The sequence below is a fragment of the Delphinapterus leucas genome, chromosome 3 (assembly GCF_059928025.1).
Source record: "Delphinapterus leucas isolate spDelLeu-1000000601 "Yukka" chromosome 3, BTC_Dleu_Yukka2, whole genome shotgun sequence".
Classification (NCBI taxonomy): domain Eukaryota; kingdom Metazoa; phylum Chordata; class Mammalia; order Artiodactyla; family Monodontidae; genus Delphinapterus; species Delphinapterus leucas.
Genome location: NC_143131.1, coordinates 54,934,603 through 54,955,074, shown reverse-complemented (window position 1 = coordinate 54,955,074; position 20,472 = coordinate 54,934,603). Strand labels below are relative to the sequence as shown.

The window sequence follows — 20,472 nt, the reverse complement described above, 5'->3', positions numbered from 1 at the left end:
ATTGGGCAAACAAACACAGGCTTTGTGAGACCAGCTAATTGTCACATTTCCTTTATGGTGTTTAAATGAGCACTGAAAGTATCAAAGTTGGAATTGGGGAAAATTGGGGTGTCGGTCTCAGGAAGTTCATTGGAGATCACGTCTTAATTACTCTTGTGTCCTCGCTATGGTGGAGGCCTGGTACACACAGGCATTTACCATATGGTGGGGAATGTGTGATTTTACAAGAGAATCTTAATTTTCAGGAATTCTGAAAATACTGCAAGCGGATCCTTTTCTCTGGATTTAGTTATATAAAATGCATTGAATGCTGACAAAAGACAGTGAAGACGTTGCAGGTCTTGCTCGTTAGTAACACGTGTTAAATCTATTTTTTTAACCTACCTATGTGTCTTAATTAAATGCTACTTTAATTCATTTCAAGGTATGATTAGGTCTCTGAAGAAAATTTAACAAATATCTAGGACAGGGACTTCCCTGGTGGCGCAGTGGTTAAGAATCCACCTGCCAGTGCAGGAGACACAGGTTCGATCCCTGGCCAGGCAGATCCCACATGCCATGGAGCAACTAAGCCCGTGTGCAACAACTACTGAGCCTGAGCTCTAGAGCCCGTGAGCTACAACTACTGAGCCTGCATGCCACAACTACTGAAGCCTGTGCGCCTAGAGCCCGTGCTCCACAACAAGAGAAGCCACCACAATGAGAAGCCCGCGCACCGCAATGAAGAGTCGCCCCCGCTCGCCACAACTAGAGAAAAGCCCGCGCGCAGCAATGAAGACCCAACGCAGGCAAAAAAAAAAAAAAAAAAAAAAATATATATATATATGTATATATATATATATATATACACACACACACACATATATATATAAACAGGCCATAAAATGAATTCATTCTGAATATGCAGAAACCTCACTAAAGGGACAATTTTGTTTTCCGTGTGTTTTTCCTGGGTGGAAGAAGGCAGGGTATACACATGTTGAGAGGGATGACGGAACCCAGGAAGGTGAAGATTTGAATGTGACAGGGTGAAGTACGCTAATTCCACGCACACAACACAGAAGAGGTGGCTGTGTAGACTCCTCTGACTGGGAGAAATCACAGTAGAAGATCCAGAACTGAAAAGGTTTGATAATAGATCATATGCCCACTGTCCTCTGAGCAACAATACTTTCTCATGACTCACTGACCCAGATATGAGACATATAACTTTGATATGTGGTGTCCAATTCTAACTCAGATAGGAAGAGCAAACATAAAACACCCTCATGGCTTTATCTCAGGGAGATCACTAAATTGCTGGTTTGGTGCCCTCAAGGAAAGGCATCTTAGAGTTTATACCTTGTGATCCCAAGTAAGGTCATTTTTATTAAGGGGGGGAAAAAAAAGGTATTTCAACAACAACAAAAGCAATTGCACCAAGACATATAGGTGAATCAAGTTCTTATAATATAAGCTCAGATAATTCAGTAAAAATCTGTTGATCATCAAAAGCATGTATGAGACACTGCACTGGGGATGGGAGAAAAGGTGGAAATGGTTTTCTCCTGCCCTCAGTGAGAGCCCACCATCTAGGAAGGACCAAGAGAGGTACATATAGCTCTAAAGGGTAGTGGAGGGAGTGGGCTGGGGGAATGGGATTCTCCACGTAACACTTCATTATTCTACTCACAAGAAATCCTTACCTCCGTGCAAATGAAAAATGGGCAGAGGCACTGGGGGAGAAGTTTCTTGGACTATCTTGAGGGCTATTTCCTGTAGAGAGAAAGAAGAAAAAAACGTGACATCATGACTTTGTTTTTGTATCTTTATCTACATCCAAAACCTTCTTCTCTTTAGTAGTAAGTTTCTGTACACTTTTGTAAAATGTCCATGTCCTCAAAAAATGTTTTACTTTTACTTGGAGAAGAGACAGGGGGTCAGCTTGAGCTCCAGCACAGCTTTCCAAGTGTGTAATATATGAATAAACAAACCTACATCACCAACCAGCAGTTTTCCATATATTTAACAACCTAAATATTTCAGTCCTACAGAATAATGAATATACAAATGTCCTGGTTCCTACTCTTCCAGATGTTAACATTTCCAACAGCAGGATGGATGGAGAAGTATATGCTTCAATTGGGAGGGTGAGGCTTTCTATTTTAAGGAGGCAGTCTTGATATTTTTATTTACAGAAACTGAAATAAAATTCTGAGCTCTCAAAAATGAATCCTCATATTTCAAAGTACATATTTTAAAGGGAGAAATGTCAGAACAAGTCATAAAATACTGGGGAGAACCCAACAGTTCAGACCTATTCCTCAAATGATCCAGCTCTATCTCAGCATGGCCTAGTGGCCCAGCAGGACTAACCCTTATCCGTATTTCCTTCAATAGTCTCTCTGCTCCTAAGCAGCTGGGTGGTGACTGGCCAGGCAGCCTTTAAAAGCCACACACAGAGGCTGGCAGAGGGTGTCTTCCCCAAGTCCTCTGGAGGCAGGTGGAGCACAGGTTGCTTTCTGTAAGGCGGCAGCTCCTGGGGGACTTGCTACTTTCCCCATCAGAACATGTAACCTGCTACTGATCACTGAGAAAGCTTGGCAGGCAGCAGGTGAGGGGAGGTTCAGGGCACTCCAGACCACCCTGCTTCCCTCTGCATGTTTAATTAGGTTGAGAATTTCCTGAGGACCGGATGGGACTGTAGCTGGTGTAAATAAGGAGGTTAGGAAAGGTGGCAAACTAATCCTGTATGTTCTTGAAACACAGAAAATAAATCAAGAAGACATGTTTAATCCTTAACAACAAGCCAGTTGCCACATTACTGATTTCTTACCGGAAGTGACAATTGTAATTAGGGGTAAGGAATACAAGGCGGCACCTTCAAGTCAGTACCTAGCTACACAGGTAAACAATTTATTACCTGTGTGCAAAAAGAATAGATTAATGCATTAAAGTGGATAATTTCAGTGTTACCTGGAGGACTTCTGGACTGGCTACACCTCTACAGAAATTTTTCAATTAAAGTTGCAGATTTTATAGTGATGGCACCAACAGATGCCATTAAGTTTCTGACAGACAGCACAATTAAAGCCATTTGACTGGGAAGCACTGAAAAGCCCATTTCTTTACCGATAGAGAATCAAGAAGCATTTCCCCCCTGCAGCAATGAAATTTATCATGCCTTTGCATCTGTTGTTCCTTGGGCCCCTGGAGAAATGGATTCTGCGTTTGCCATCCAGCAATCCAGGACTCTTTTTGTCCATTTATCTACACAGCTAAATTAAGTTCTTTGAACTTTTCCCAACAGCCTTCATTCCCCCTGCCCCCCCCTCCCCAATTTAGTTTGTGCATCACTCTTCATATTCCTTAAAAGGTCTTGATTTCAAGATGGCTAGAAATCTTGTTTCTAAAGGGAAACAAATCAAATGCCAGAAATCTCCATGTCGATTTTGTTTTTATTTGGGAAAAAAACGTTTGCTTTGCTCACACCCCACACAGAGCAAACTACCAGTAAATTATGAGGAGAAACAAAACAATTGATTGAAGCCAAGGCATTCTGAGAACAATCCCTGCTACCCTATTCACTGAGAATAAATAATAAGGCCAGTGAAACTTGGCACCAAATTCTTAGCCCTGTGTTCTTTGTAAAGAGAACACTATATCTGGAGATTATATGAGATCAACCAGAACAACTAGAGAGAGCTTATTAAATGTTTTTAAGACTCTGAAGGAGGGAGAGACAAGGAATTATCTTAAAAACCTTTTCACTTTTAGAGATTTTAAGGAGTGGTCCCCCAGGAAGCTATGTAACATCTTATAATACATGGCGGACCATCACTTTGAGGATGAATGGGCAGAGATGGAGATACAGAGGTAGGTTAATTTAACTCTGCTCTTTAAACAAACAAACAAACAAACAAAAAACCCAGGGCTACCATTAACCATTTCTCATCTTCGGGTTTTGTCTTCCTATTCCATGCTGCCTTTTCAGGCACTTCCACTGACAATGTTCCTCAACTCCAAGCTATAGAGCCATTCCTATCATCTTACTAACCACAGATCTTTCTTCTTGTTTCATGTCTGACTGAAGAGCTAGTTGAAATGCAAATACACGCCCCTGCATTATCACAAAGGCCCTTAAATGCAACGGGATATTGGAGAAAATGAAGGTGGCATCAACTAGACTGATAATTCCTTAAGGACGAGACACTATAGCTTAATTTGAGGTCAGTTCAGCAAGCTGGAGATAAACAGAAGGAATGGAAGGACTTCAGGAAGGGGACAGAATCAACCCAAACACAGCGGGGCAATGCAGTGGAGACAGGCTCTCTACAAGCAGGGAATTCAGACTGGTAAAGCCAATGAGTTGTGAACTACATGTATTGGTACTACCTAGTGGAAGGCCTTAAGAGATGTTTGGATGCAAGAGAGATGCTAAGAGATTTTAAACTGGCATTGAGTATGCCGAGTGGACAGATGTGCTGCCGAGGAGAAGGAGCTAGATTAGGACATGGAAAGCCAATGGAAAGGATATTCTGGTGAGCAAACCAAGGGTAATTGGTGATGGATTAGAAATAAGTCATGAAAAAGATTACAGACTAAAAGTGACTGAGGCTTCCAGTGTGAGTAGACTGTCCCATTAACAGGGAACTTTTAGAGAGAAGTGGGGCGGTAGTAATAGTAGAAGAAAAGGGTAGATGAGTATTCTAGACATTTTTGTCATTTGTTACAGAAAATTCCTCTATTTTCCTTAGGGAGAGATTAGAAGATTAGCAGATTAAATAGGCAGAAGTCAATCTTCGAGGTCTTTGTTCTTATTTGAAATAAAAATTGATTTCTATGTTGTCTCTTAAGTCTTAGGGGTACTATTTTATTTTATTTTATTTTGCGGTATGCGGGCCTCTCACTGTTGTGGCCTCTCCCGTTGCGGAGCACAGGCTCCGGACGCGCAGGCTCAGCGGCCATGGCTCACGGGCCCAGCCGCTCCGCAGCACGTGGGATCCTCCCAGACCGGGGCACGAACCCGTGTCCCCTGCATCGGCAGGCGGACCCTCAACCACTGCGCCACCAGGGAAGCCCAGGGGTACTATTTTGTTATACAAAACAACACTAATTTAGAACAGATTGAATTATAAAACACACCTTATATAGTCTTAACTTAGAGATGAGGACGAGACTGTTGTGGACACGCACAGCACTTCCCCAGGACAAGAAAGTAAGCTGGATTGAAACCAGAGTCCTATACTTGACCTTCACTGCTCACCGCACTGCTCTCTGAATTCATCCACCCATCTGCAAAGCAATACCTGAGAGACTCTCAAACGAAAACTGGTGCCAGTTAATTCTCTGCCCATATGTGCGACACTTGCTTAGAACACAAATCCAGCTGTTCCCAGGGATGTGCTGCCTCTTGGATGTTTGAGTGCCATGACACTTTATAGAGTACTGTTTCTGACCTGGTAAAGGAAACCTTAGTCGTGGTCAGGCGTTGAATAGGTAATTAACTCCAGGATCCCCAGGGGCAACTAGCGTGGCTAATACACAGGCAGTACATCAAAACAGTACTTTACCTAACGGAGCTACACAGGGCGCCTCATTTTAGAGGCAGTTATTGTTAAGAAAGTGATTTCCAGATTAATTAAATTGTTTGATTGCTTTGTAATTAGGTTGGAGAAGTCCTGTGTCTTTACCGCAGAGAAACAAGCTGCAAATCTTTTTAGAAGGCATATGCTATACCCACTATACATTATTAACGTGCTTTTAATAGCTGTCTGTTCACAAAATGATAGTTTCTGGTTGCCGTGATTTTCTATCAGGACTTGAGGGATCCAAGAATTAATGATAATTGCCATTTGAAACTCCTGGTAGATCAAAAGGGTAAGCCCTCACTTGAATCCTCGTTGTCATTACTTGGTGATCGGCTTAAATTCGTTGTGACTTTTTTACACCATAACAACCAGCGCTGTGTTTCTTAATCGTTCTGCAGGAGATTCTCAGCGACGAATTGACACTGCTGAAAAACCTTAAGTCGAAACTTCACAGGACCAAACCTAGGACCCCCTCACAAGATGTTATGGCAGCAGATAAAGGGGGCAATGGAACAAGTTATGCAGGGACCTCAAGCTGAGTGGACTTTGAAAAATAACAGTTCAGTTTCACGTGAGAACTTTAAGTCTATGCTACCAGATCCAGCGGACGCCAGAGAAGAGTTAGAAATCCTCCTTTCACTTAGCTGTCTCAGAAACTGGCTCCTCTCCAGATATAACTGCAGAATATTAATTAAACCTGGACAGCTGTTTAGACTCTAGGTGGACAGAGAGAAACCTTGATTAGCCTTGGGTGGCATTCTCTCAGGGTAAGCTGTGAAGTGTTCACAGCAGGCCAATAAATAGATTTTTATGCCTGGGTTTTCAGGTAAAGAGAATTATGCACAATAAATCAAGCCTTTCTTAAAATCTGGCCTCTCTGAACCTCTTTTGGTTTTCCCATCCCTGCCATATTGATCCTTCTTACCCAATACCACTACTCACTGTCATCTGATTAATTCATTCAACAAATACTTATCAATATATAAATGGTGTGATTTGATTTGCATTTTAGAAAGAGCCCTCTAGCTCTTCTGTGGCCAATGGGCTCTAAGCAGGCACAAATGCAGGAAGCAGGGGAGATCAGTAAGGAGGCTACCAGCATAGACAAGGTATGAGATGATGGTGGTTTGGACAGGATGGGAGTAGATCTCAGGTATGTTCTGGTTGTAGAGACAACAGGATTTACTGAAAAACTGGACTGAGTGGAAGTATGGGGGAAAGAGCAAAGTATTGCCATTTGCAACAACATGGACAGACCTGGAGGGTATTATGCTGAGTGAAGTGATAAGTCAGACAAATACTATATGATACTTTTTAGAATCCACATAGAAGTGGTAATACAAATGAATCTATATACGAAACAAAACAGACTCACAGATGTACAAGACAAACTTATGGTTACCAAAGGGGAGAGGTAGGGGAGGAGGGACAAATTTGGTGTATGCGATGAACAGATACAAACTACTATATGTAAAATAGATAAGTAACAAAGGATTTACTGTATAACAGAGAATTATACCCAGTATCTTGTAATAACCTATAATGGAATATAATCTGTAAAAACAAACAAGCAAACAAACAAAAAAACCAAAGCACTATGCCATATGCCTGAAACACAATCTTGTAAATCAACTATACTTAATTAAAAAAATGCAAAAAGCCCCTGAAAATCTGGGTGGGATTTATGCTCTTTTATTTACAGAGGCACCACCTCAAATAATTTTAAATATATTAAAATGTACTTATGTTCCATATTATATGCAATCACATGTAACAATGTTACACTTCTTAGATGTAGCATTTATATTACTCAATTAAACACTGAAAGTTCTATTATAGTTTTTTATTGTACTTGAGAGCAAATAACATTTTTCCAGCTCACATTATTCAGTACCTAACAGATTTAATAGCCCTGATCTGTTTGATATAGCCAAACTAGAAAACAGTGCTAGTTAAAAATTTGCAGAGAAGGAAAATTCTATAGGCTGACTAGTGAAGTTTGAGGAATGATAACTTCAATCATTCTATATCATGTCACCATAGGTAAAACAGAATGAAGTGTAATGACAGGTATACTGTATTTCATTTCTCACTAACATAATTCTAAATGCTGGTGAGGGATAAATTTTGGTTATACGTGTAGACACACAAAAAGCGTATTTTGAATTCTCAGTGCCTAAGCTAGTCCCTGTAACACAGTAAACTAGAAATGTATTTTTTTCTAATTCATCAATTATGTATTAAGTTCTTTTTATATACAGAGCTTTGAGTTACCTGCTAGAATAGATTAAATAGGTAAACAAGACCCAAAGAGCTAAAAATCTACTGATAGAAGATCTGTACATTACCAACTCTAGACTTATCTTGTGAAACCAGTTCTGGATCCTTATTCACGTGAAAAAGAAATTTTCTTAGATCAAAGCCCTTAAATGTGTCAAAATTACTCACTAAAAACAAACTCTCAATGATGATACCACACAGAGAATGTACTATGTCACAACAGACACTTACAAAATGGACACACCCTGCTTTCTAAGGAATGACTGATGAGCTTATAGGGTGGAAAACACGTAGGGAGTGAGAGAGATACCCAACAACAGGTCAGCTTCTATGTCCTAAGACTCTCACAGATGCCTATTGCCTCCATTTCATGAAGCCATTCCTCTGAAATTTGTGCAGTGTATTTGAAATGCTGTGTCATTGACACGAATCTCTTGGAGATGTGTTATAATGGGCTCTCGGCGATGTTTTAGCTTTTCATTGACCCCTCCTTATTACTCTGAATTGATGTCATATCTCAAGGTGATCCCAAGTAAAGACTGGTGAATGTCAAGAGTGATGAAGAAAGTTGATTTTTAGTTGTATGTTTTCCTCCCATCTACAGTCATTCATCTTCCCAGCAACAGAGAAGAGATTACTTTTAGCCTTTGTTTAAAGTTACTGAGAAGCGTCTGTAAGGTCAAGGTAGGGGAGGTAAGAACATAGCTACTGTAACAGATATTCCTAAGTTTCATGCAGTTTTATGAAATGTGATGCATTCTATTCATCTTAGATAATTAGTCTCTGAATGTGGATAAAAGACTGAGTTAAAGAATGTAATGTAAGGTGTGCATATTTTTTTTTCTATCTTACATGAAGGGATTTCAATTCTTTAACATAATTAGATACAAAGAATTTCCATCTTTACCTGGAAGAGGGGTGGACAATATCAGGAAATTGGTTCCTCTCAGACTGTTTGCTTCAGTTGCTGAGTAATTTCTAGTCAAAGAGGCAGTATTTAAATGAAATGCGGCACATCCATATAACTTGCTAAAAGTAGTCTGAATGTATTCTCTATTATAAATCTCCTCCTTTCAGCTCCCCTTAAAAATATAAATACCAAATTTAAGGTGGTCCTACTTAACAAAATGGTAAATGTTCCTTTGGCTTTTGATACAAAGGCATTCATTCCATCTGAAAGAAGCAAAATACGTGTTACGTATTTTTTTTAACAGTTAATTATGTTCGGTTTATAACTCCAGAAATATCTTGAGAGTTAAAAGAATTGAAGACATTCAGTTCTATTGTTTCATAATAAAATAATATGTAATGTGCCAAGTATCTAATAAATCAGAATGCTGACTTTCAGTTCCCATAAACCATTCTATACAAGATCTTAGAAATTCCCTGGCCCCGAGACTCTCCTCTAATATTTTTCTCCCACTCTCCTCTTCCATACCCTTAACATCAATAAACAGTTCTCAATATGAGGTGCACAGGTGGATTACCTGGGAAGCTTTAAAAATGCTGATGCCAGGCCCTAGTCTACCCCTTTTAAATGAAGTGACTCTAGTCAGCTGCCAGGGCTGAGAACTACGGCCTTAGAATTTCCTTGTACTCCGTAAATCATGCCCAAGACTTCATTAGCCATTTAGAGTTCTCAATCAGGAAGTCTTGTATTTTTTACACTCCCCCCCTTTCCTTCTATAACTCAACTTCCCTGCCTTCTTGTCTCAGCTATACTAATTCAATGTCCCTTTTATACATTTACTTCACTCTGACCTCCAAGTAGTCTCAAAACAAGACTAAGACTGGAAATTTCTTCTCCATCAAACCAAACAAATACTATCCCACTATGTCAACACTCCAGAAATCCCACCTGCCTGCAGGTGTCCTCTTAGGTTAATCAAGTATGTTAATTACACTTCTTCTACCCGAGTCCTATTGCTATTCTCCTCTAAACTCAATTATTTCCACAATTTCTCCTTTCCTCTAAAATAGGAAAATCCCCCAAGCTAAGCTGTGTATCATTCCTATGTTCCTGGGTTAAGATTAAAAGTCTCTGTATAAGGAAATCATAGGGAAGAAAACACTCATAAACTATAACCCTGTTTATACTTTTACTGTCAACTTTAATCGATTGCCCCAAGCTGAAACACCAGCTATCGTTATAATCAGTATCTAACAGTATATGAACGAGATATTTGCCTTAAAACTGTACATCTCACTCTTTCATTTTTTAACTAAGCAGACGCCTAATATTTGGCCCAGGTAATATCAGAACATGTAAAATTATTAGAAACGTTAAAATCAAGGCATGGGGGGGCTCAATTCAACCAGTAATTATCAGAAGCAAAACTAAAATCATTCTAATTATCCTAATCATTCCTCCTTGCAGAAAGCATGATCTGCCCTTATCCATGATAGGGATGTGTCCATTCAGGGCCTTATTCTATTTATGGTCTATACATGTATCCATATTCTTAGCACACAATCCTAAGTAACTGATGGGTGGGGTGAGGGGAGCTTGTTTCAAACCACATGCAACCCTGAGATTCTGGATACACAAATATCAACCTTCAGAGAATCACTACCCTAAGGAGCCACAGATATTAATTATAACATGTTGAACCCTTCAGGTATGTTGGGGTGTATTGAGGCAGGGAAACAAGTTGTAATTACTCTCTTAAAAAGCACAACAGGGTCCTCAAGGTCCTCTGAATGAAAAATTGGGTACATAGCAGGTACATAATTTGGCATATTAAATCATTTAATAAATATTTATTTATCTTACTAAATATAAGACCTGATACTATAAAACTACTAGAAGGAAACAGAGAAAAGACTTCTTGGGCTTCCCTGATGGTACAGTGGTTAAGAATCCACCTGCCAATGCAGGGGACACGCATTTAAGCCCTAGTTGGGGAAGATCCCACATGCCACAGAGCAACTAAGCTCATGCGTCACAACTACTGAAGCCTGTGCGCCTAGAGCCCGTGCTCCATAACAAGAGAAGCCACTGCAAGGAGAATCCCAGGCACCACAACGAAGAGACACTCACGCACCCCAACGAAGAGTAGCCTCCGCTTGCCGCAACTAGAGAAAGCCCGCGCTCAGCAAAGAAGACCCAATGCAGCCAAAAATAAATAAATAAAATAAATAAATTTATATATTAAAAAAAACTTAAAAAAAAAACTACTTGACATTGGTTTTGGAAACAATTTTTTGGATATGACAGCAAAAGGTCAAACAACAAAAGCAAAAATAAACAAATGGGACTACATCAAACTAAAAAGCTTCTATGCAGCAAAAGAAACAATCAGGGCTTCCCTGGTGGTGCAGTGGTTAAGAATCCGCCTGCCAATGCAGGAGACACAGGTTTGATCCCTGGTCCGGGAAGATCCCACATGTCGTGGAGCAACTAAGCCCGTGCGCCACAACTACTCACCTGCGCTCTAGAACCCGTGAGCCACAACTACTGAGCCCATGTGCCACAACTACTGAAACCTGTGCCCCTAGAGCTTGTGTTCCGCAACAAGAGAAGCCACTGCAATGAGAAGCCCACGCACCACAAAGAGTAGCCCCCGCTCGCCACAACTAGAGAAAGTCCCCGCACAGCAACGAAGACCCAACACAGCCAAAAATAAATAAAAACAAATTAAAAAAAAAAAGAAACAATCAGTGAAATGAAAACGCAACCTACTGAACAAGAGAAAATATATGCAAACCATGTCTCTGACAAGGGACTGATATCCAAAAAAATAATACAATTCAACAGCAAAAAAAAATCTGATTAAAAATGGGCAAATAACTCGAATAGACACTTTCTCAGAGAAGATATACAAATGGCCAGTGGGTACATGAAAGGGTGCTCACCATCACTAGGCATCAGGGAAATGCAAATCAAAACCACAATGAGATTTCACATCACAACTGTCAGAATGGCTATTATCAAAAAAACAAGAGATAACAAACAGTGAAGATATGGAGAAAAGAGAACCCTGGTTCACTGTGGTTGGCAATGTAAACTGGTGCAGACACTATAGGGTCTTCTCAAAAAATTAACAATGGAACTACCATATGGTCCGGCAATTCCACTTCTGCGCGTTTATCTAAAGAAAATGGCATCACTATCTCAAAAAGACATCTGCACTCACACGTTCACTGCAACATTATTTACAACAGCCAAGACATGGTAATCACCTAAGTGTCCCTTGACAGATGAAAGGCTACACACAAACACACACACACACACGCACACGCACACACACACACACAGTGGATTGTTATTTGTTCGTTAAGAAAAGGAGATCTTGCCTATTGTGACAACATGGATAGACCTTAATGGCATTATGCTAAGTGAAATAAGACAGAGAAAGACAAATACTGTGTGTTCTCACTTATATGTGGAGTCTAAAAAACTCAAACTCAGAAATAGAGAGTAGAAATCTGGTTGCCACTTACTTGGGGTGGGAGAAATGGGGAGATTGTTAAAGGGTACAAATTTCTAGTTATAAGATGAATAAGTTCTGGGGATTTAACGTATAGCATGGCGACTATAATTAACAGTACTGTATTATATATTAAAAGTTGTTAAGAGAGTCAATGTTTAATGTTAACACCATACACACAAAAATCTTAATTATGTGAGGGGATGTAGAAGTTAACTAACCTTATTGTGGTAATGATTTCATAACACATACATGTATCAAGTCAACACGTCACATTCCTTAAACATATGATATGTCATTAATATCTCAGTAAAGCTTGGGGGAGAGTCGATGTATGCTGGGTACCTTGCTAGGCCTATTAAGTCAAGCTAATTGATATGGGGGGGCTTCCTTCAAGTGATGTTGGCAGTGATGCTGGATGAAATGGAATACTGTCATTCTGGAGACTGTTTAAGCTAGAGCTCTGTATCCTGAGAACATTCAAAGGGTCAAAAATAAACAATCACTTTGGGTGTCAGGTCAGTGTGAATGTAACGCAGACCAGTGCTCAGCAGTTGGACAGGAAAGCCCTGCCATATTTCCCTCCTTTTTGGCTACAATATGGCAGACCCTTGGTAGCCTCTGGAGGAAGTTAGATGAATCACACCATCTCTGACAATGCTCTCACCCACCAGGCAGGAAAGAAAGATCCAACAGAACATAATGGGATACTGCACTCATGGTGATATGTATACATAAAGTGAGGAAGCCACAAATTCAGAAGACAGAAGAATGGATGGCTGCAGAGAGGCAACCTTTCATCTGAACCCTGAAGGAAAGTGGTAACTGAAAGGAAAGGAGCCTTCTGAAGCAGAGGAAACTGAACAAACAAAGGGACAGAGTCTCAAACGTGAACAACACAATTTTACATGTCTTAATTTTATTACAAAAGCAATTATATACATGGTAAAAAAAATTCAAATAGTTCAAGGAGGTATAAAGTAAAGACTGAAAATCTCTCCTAGCCTCTGACTCTCATTCATTGATTCATTCAAACACTTAACATGAACTCATTATGGGCCAGGCACCACAACAAGCTATGGGCCACATGCTGCCTCCCCAGCCCCAGCTCTACTCTTCAGATGTATGAATTTATCTAGAAATACATGTAGATATATAAGTATATATTAGGTATATTTAAAAATTCCCCAAATAATACCATGATATATATATATATATATATATATATATTTATTTATACATACACACACACTTATATATACAGTTGACCCTTGAGCAACACAGATTTGAAGTGTGTGGGTCCACATATATGCAGATTTTTTCAATAGTAAATCCTACAGTACCACATGTGTTCAGTAGTTGACTGAATGTGCAGATATGGACTGCGAATACAGAGGAACTGTGAATCAGAGGAACCTCAGGTACAGAGGGACGACTCTTATACTGAGATTTTTCAACTGCGCAGAGGGCGGGTACCTGTAACCCCTGTCAACTATTTCTATCCTGTCAACTATTTATATATATATTCTATAATTGCTGTTTTTTGTTAATAATCTAGCTACAACTTTCTATATCAGTTCATCTAAATAAATCTCTGTCATCTTCAGAATCAAATAAAATTCCAATATGTCTTGTACCATAATTTACTCAGTCTTCTATTAATAGATATTTAGACTGATTTCAGTGCTTTGATTATCCAATGAATATCTTCTGAATATTTAAGTGATTATATCCAAGAGCTAAATTCCTGGAAGCAGAACTACTGGCCCCAAAAGTGAGTTCAGAAATCTCTTGCATTCCTATACACTAAGGATGAAAAATCTGAAAGAGAAATTAAGGAAACACTCCTATTTACCACAGCCACAAAAAGAATAAAATACCTAGGAATAAACCTACCTAAGGAGACAAAACACCTGTATGTAGAAAACTATAAGACACTGATGAAGGAAGGAAATTAAAGAAGATACAAACAGATGGAGAGATATACCAAGTTCTTGGATTGGAAGAATCAACACTGTGAAAATGACTATACTACCCAAAGCAATCTACAGATTCAATGCAATCCCCATCAAACTACCAACAGCATTTTCACAGAACTAGAACAAAAAATTTCACAATTTGTATGGAAACACAAAAGACCCCGAATAGCCAAAGCAATCTTGAGAAAGAAAAACAGAGCTGGAGGAATCAGGCTCCCAGACTTCAGACTATACTACAAAGCTACAGTAATCAAGACAGTATGGTACTGGCACAAAAACAGAAAGATCAATGGAACAGGATAGAAAGCCCAGAGATAAGCCCACGCAAATATGGTCACCTTATCTTTGATAAAGGAGGCCGGAATGTACAGTGGAGAAAGGACTGCCTCTTCAATAAGTGGCGCAGGGAAAACGGGACAGCTACATGTAAAAGAATGAAATTAGAACACTCCCTAACACCATACACAAAAATAAACTCAAAATGGATTAAAGATCTAAATGTAAGGGCAGACACTATAAAACTCTTAGAGGAAAACATAGGCAGAACACTCTATGACATAAATCACAGCAAGATTCCTTTTGACCCACCTCCTAAAGAAATGGAAATAAAAACAAAAATAAACAAATGGGGCCTAATGAAACTTAAAAGCTTTTACACAGCAAAGGTAACCATAAACAAGACAAAAAGACAACCCTCAGAATGGGAGAAAATATTTGCAAATGAAGCCACTGACAAAGGATTAATCTCCAAAATTTACAAGCAGCTCATGCAGCTCAATATCAAAAAAACAAACAACCCAATCCAAAAATGGGCAGAAGAACTAAACAGACATTTCTCCAAAGAAGATAGACAGATAGCCAACAAACACATGGAAGAATGCTCAACATCACTAATCATTAGAGAAATGCAAATCAAAACCACAATGAGGTATCACCTCACACCGGTCAGAATGGCCATCATCAAAAAATCTACACACACACACACAAAAAAACCTACAAACAATAAATTCTGGAGAGGGTGTGGAGAAAAGGGAATCCTCTTGCACTGTTGGTGGGAATGGAAACTGATACCGCCACTATGGAGAACAGTATGGAGGTTCCTTAAAAAACTAAAAATAGAACTACCATATGACCCAGCAATCCCACTACTGGGCATATACCCTGAGAAAACCATAATTCAAAAAGAGTCATGTACCATAATGTTCATTGCAGCCCTATTTACAATAGCCAGGACATGGAAGCAACCTAAGTGTCCATCAACAGATGAATGGATAAAGATGATGTGGCACATATATAGAATGGAATATTACTCAGCCATAAAAAGAAATGAAATTGAGTTGTTTGTAGTGAGGTGGATGGACCTAGAGTCTGTCATACAGAGTGAAGTAAGTCAGAAAGAGAAAAACAAATACCATATGCTAACACACATATATGGAATCTAAAAATAAATAAATAAAAATAAATAAAAATCGTTATGAAGAAGCTAGGGGGAGGACAGGAATAAGGACGCAGATGTAGAGAATGGACTTAAGGACACGGGGAGGGGGAAGGGTAAACTGGGACGAAGTGAGAGAGTGGCATGGACTAATAATATATACTGCCAAATGTAAAATAGATAGCTAGTGGGAAGCAGCCGCATAGCACAGGGAGATCAGCTCGGTGCTTTGTGACCACCTAGAGGGGTGGGATAGGGAGGGTGGGAGGGAGACGCAAGAGGGAGAAGATATGGGGATATATGTATATGTATAGCTGATTCACTTTGTTATAAAGCAGAAACTAACATACCATTGTAAAGCAATTATACTCCAATAAAGATGTTTAAGAAAAAAAAAAGGGGAGTTCACTTTTCACTTTGGTGCATATAACTAAATTGCTCTCCAAAGACACTGCCCTAATTTACACTGTTACTAGTGGCATATGGAACACCATCTCCCCTCAGTCTTGCCAACACAGAATTTTTTCATATTTGGTGGTATCATATTGTTTTTTTTAATCATATTGTTTTGATATGCATTTCTTTAGGATGAGTGAAATTGAGCCTCTTTTAAAATATTAACTGACCATTTGTTCTTTTTTGTACTAACCACCTGCTTCATACTTTACTCCTCTGAATTATGTTAGTCTTTTTTTGAAATTAATTTGTTTTTTGTTTTTTTGTACAATGAGGCAATTCTGTCAATACATTGAAGATGTTTCTACTATTAGTGCTTATCTTTTTTTTTTTTTTGCGGTACGCGGGCCTCTCACTGCTGTGGCCTCTCCCGTTGCGGAGCACAGGCTCCGGACGCGCAGGCTCAGCGGCCATGGCTCACGGGCCCAGCCGCTCTGCGGCATGTGGGGTCTTCCTGGACCGAGGCACGAACCCGTGTCCCCTGCATCGGCAGGCGGACTCTCAACCACTGCACCACCAGGGAAGCCTTATGCTTATCTTTTAATGTTGCTTATGGTAACTCATCTGCAGAGAACATTTTATGTAATCAAATTTATCAACTATTTTCCTTTATGGCTTACAAGGTTTTGTACCTTGTTTGGAAAGACCTTCCTGACTCCCAATTATTTTCTAAATGCAACCATATTTTCTTCTGGTAGTTTTATGGGTTTTTTTAAATTCAAATATTTTTCTGTATCTACATGGGATTTATATGGTTTAAGGCGTAAGATATAGCAGTCCAGTTTACTTCTTTTCCAAATGGCTAATCAACTGATTCAAGACCATTTATTGGCTTAATAATCTACATTTTCCCCGATGATTTAAGTAAGGCATATATATATATATTTTTTAGATGTTGGAGGTAGGAGTTTATTAATTAATTAATTTATTTTTGCTGTGTTGGGTCTTCGTTTCTGTGTGAGGGCTTTCTCTAGTTGTGGCAAGCAGGGGCCACTCTTCATCGTGGTGTGCGGGGCTCTCACTATCGCGGCCTCTCTGTTGTGGAGCACAGGCTCCAGACGCGCAGGCTCAGTAGTTGTGGCTCACGGGCCTAGTTGCTCCGTGGCATGTAGGATCCTCCCAGACCAGGGCTCGAACCCGTGTCCCCGGCATTAGCAGGCAGACTCTCAACCACTTCGCCACCAGGGAAGCCCAGTAAGGCATATTTAAGGAATGCCAAGTAACATGATGCCATAAAGGGGGAGCTGTAGGAAGTTAGGACAGAGCAGTAAATGATGGGGAACAAAGAGAATGGATGAGAATCAAACTAGAGAAATCTGAAGACCAGTTGGAAATATCCTTTAGGGCAGTATTCCAGGTGATTTTTGACCTGGATGGGACCATGGAATCCCTATTTGTATCAAGTATTCCAGGTGATTCTTAGGCACACTAGAGTTTCAGGATGGCTTTAGAACAGTCATTCTTAACGTTGGTTTCACATACAAACAGCCTAGGGAACTTTAAAAAATCCAATGACCAAGTCACACTTCAGTCCAATTAAATCAGAATGGGGATTGGGGTGAGGGGAGTATCAGTCATTTTTAAAGCTTCCCAGGCGATTCCAATGTGCAGTCAAGTTGGAGAAACACTGCTTTAGATTCTGCTAAAGAAAGTGAATTTTATAGATTAAGTTGTTCTCTAACCTAACTATGTATCAAAATCCCCTGGGGAGCTTTTAAAAAGATATACACTGATGCCAGGCCAGACAGATGAAGTTTCTGATTTAATTGGTCTGGGACCTGGGTATTTTTTTAAGCTCCACAGGTGATTGTAACGTGCAGCAAGGCTTTAGGACCTACAGTGCAATCATTCTCAAACTGCAGAGTGCGTCAGAATCACCTTGAGGATTTACTGGGCACCACCCCCATAGTTACTTAATTAGTGAGTATGGGTTGCAGTCTGATAGTTTGTATTTTTAACTAGTCTCCTGCTGCTGCTCGTCAGTGGATCACACTTTGGGAACCACTACACTCATGCATGTCATAACAAACCATGGGATGTTTTTCTTCAGTTAAAAGACATAATTAAGTTCCTGTCTTAAAAAATAATAGCTTCAATGTAGAAGAAAGGTTTGAGAGGCAGTGAGAGTGTGCAGGAAAGATGGAGCCCAGTTCTCATTCCACTGCAAAAGCCCTGAGCAACTGGCTGGGGAAAGGAGCCAGGTGTAAAACACATTTCAGGGGAGACTTAGCAGGGTGGGTTTAACAAAAGATGATGCTGAAGTTGCTAGCTTGGGTGACCACGTGGATGATGTTGCCAATAACTGAGAATAAACAGCATTGGTGACAAGATACTTGGTATTGAATAACAGTTGGATTTAAGGTGCTGGTGGGATGCATTCAGATGGAGAAAGTGCCCATAAGTACAAACAGGCACCTGCATTCAGAAGAAAGGCCGAAGATAAAACTGCAGGAAAAATCAGCACATGCATCAATCAGAGGACCTTGGTCAAGATGTGACTGTCACAAGTAAAAGGGTGACAAAGGATTTAACCCAAGGGATCCCAAGAGTTAAAATGGATGAGAAAACGAAAAGGAATCATAGTAAGCAAGGGAAGAGATATAGTCAAGACGTAGAAAACGGTTCCTGACATCAAATCCTGCAAGGGTGCTCACAATGAGTAATATTATTTTACAAAGAAGTCATTGCATTCGACCACTGGAAGACCATGGCTTTTGTGGAGCAGTAGGACGGGAATGGTGTTGTGCCTGGGTACGTCATCAGTGAATCCTGGCCAATGTTGGACCTGAACGAGTTTCCCAAGGGAACTAGAGTAGGAATATTGGGCTTTGTTTTACTGAGACATTAAATGAAGATAACAACATCTACATTTGGTTATTAATTTAATCAAGTTATAAGTTTTAAAAGACATTTCAAATGTTATAATAGCTCATAATTTCATAGAATGATTTAAAACCTAATATTAAAAATGTGCTATCAGGTGGAAAATCAAGGAGGTAATGCCTAAGTGAGGGGTTGGCTTTCACATTTTCTGATAGGAAGCTACAGCAAACCAAAATGCCTCCTCTATAGCCTAGAATATCTAATTGTCGAACCTTAGTACAGAACAATTTTACTCAGGATATTTTTAATTAACAACATCTCTTTTACTAGAAAATATAGGAAAAAGTTCTGCTAAATAGTTTTGTAATGTTTTCCAACAGCAATTAAGTCAGATCAAAAAAAAGAAAGAAAGAAAGTAAAAAGACATTTTTATTCAGCAATGTATGTCATAAAAAAAAATCTTCACCCAGATCCTACACTACCCTTCAGCAGACACACGCTTTTCTAAGTGACGTTAGGGTAGAATATAGTAGCATATGCCCATCACCCCCATGGGGCTGACTAAGGATAAAATAGACTGAGGGGATAACTTTAGTAGTACTGCTAATACTGGAAAATGCTAAACATAAAACTGTTTAAACTGGAGGCAGATGGTGAGGGTGGAAGCAATATGCACATAGGATCTTGCTGGCGAAACGTTTAAAATCCGTAGAAAAGGAACTGCTCACTTTTAAAATAACCTTAAAAAGCCTGAGTCTAAAGCTAACACACACTCACGGTTGAGGACTTGAAAATACCTAAAATTATAGAAATGAAATTGATAATTCTACTAATGTAATGTGGGGTTTTTCTTTGGTCTGTTTTTATAGTGTGTACATATATACACAAACATACTTTTAAATAGGATCATAAACCATATTCAGTTTTGCATCGTGGTCTTTATAATTAGGTTGTGATTATAATTTTCCTATCCATTAAATATTTTTAAAAATGTGATGATTTTTTAATGGCTACACATTATTTATTATACAGATGGCCTATCATTTAAGCATCACTCTTCTTACTATTTAATGTTTGGGCTGTTTCTATTTTTGTGCTATATAATGCTGCAATTAACATCCTGAAATATGTATTTCTGAATACTTTTCTGATTATTTCCTTAAATTATATTTCATGAAGAGCAAATAATAGTTCAAGTGATATGAACTATTTTTAGGGTTCTTGGCATAAAATATCACTCTGCTTTCTAAAAAGACTGTAAATTTACATCAATGTACTGAGAATACCCACCTCACTGTACCATTACCAGAAAATGATTATTACCATGTATGCTTTTAATATTTGCAAATCAGGTGAAAACTGGTATTTCATTATTTTGATTTGCATTTATTTGATTAGTGAGAGATTGAACTTTTCATTTGTTTACTTGTCATTTCCATTTCTTCCTTTGTGAGCTGTCTGTTCATGTATTTTGCCAATTTATTTAGTGGGATATTAGA

At 39.2% G+C, this 20,472-nt stretch overlaps 1 protein-coding gene across 15 annotated transcripts in view; it reads right to left on the bottom strand.

The window, feature by feature from the left end:
* The window catches only part of MAST4 (microtubule associated serine/threonine kinase family member 4), a 569,622-nt gene that overhangs the window by 78,755 nt on the left and 470,395 nt on the right, over nucleotides 1-20,472 (bottom strand). For 10 of the 15 annotated variants that reach the window (XM_089908940.1, XM_089908926.1, XM_089908928.1 and 7 more), the window contains one exon: nucleotides 1,686-1,755. The exons of 1 other annotated variant lie outside the window; for it this stretch is intronic. In XM_089908940.1, the coding sequence (XP_089765066.1) occupies nucleotides 1,686-1,755 (70 nt within the window). Of the gene's footprint in view, nucleotides 1-1,672; nucleotides 1,756-20,472 lie in introns of all 15 variants that reach the window. 4 more of the 15 variants (XM_089908937.1, XM_089908934.1, XM_089908935.1 and 1 more) reach the window with 1 other exon arrangement.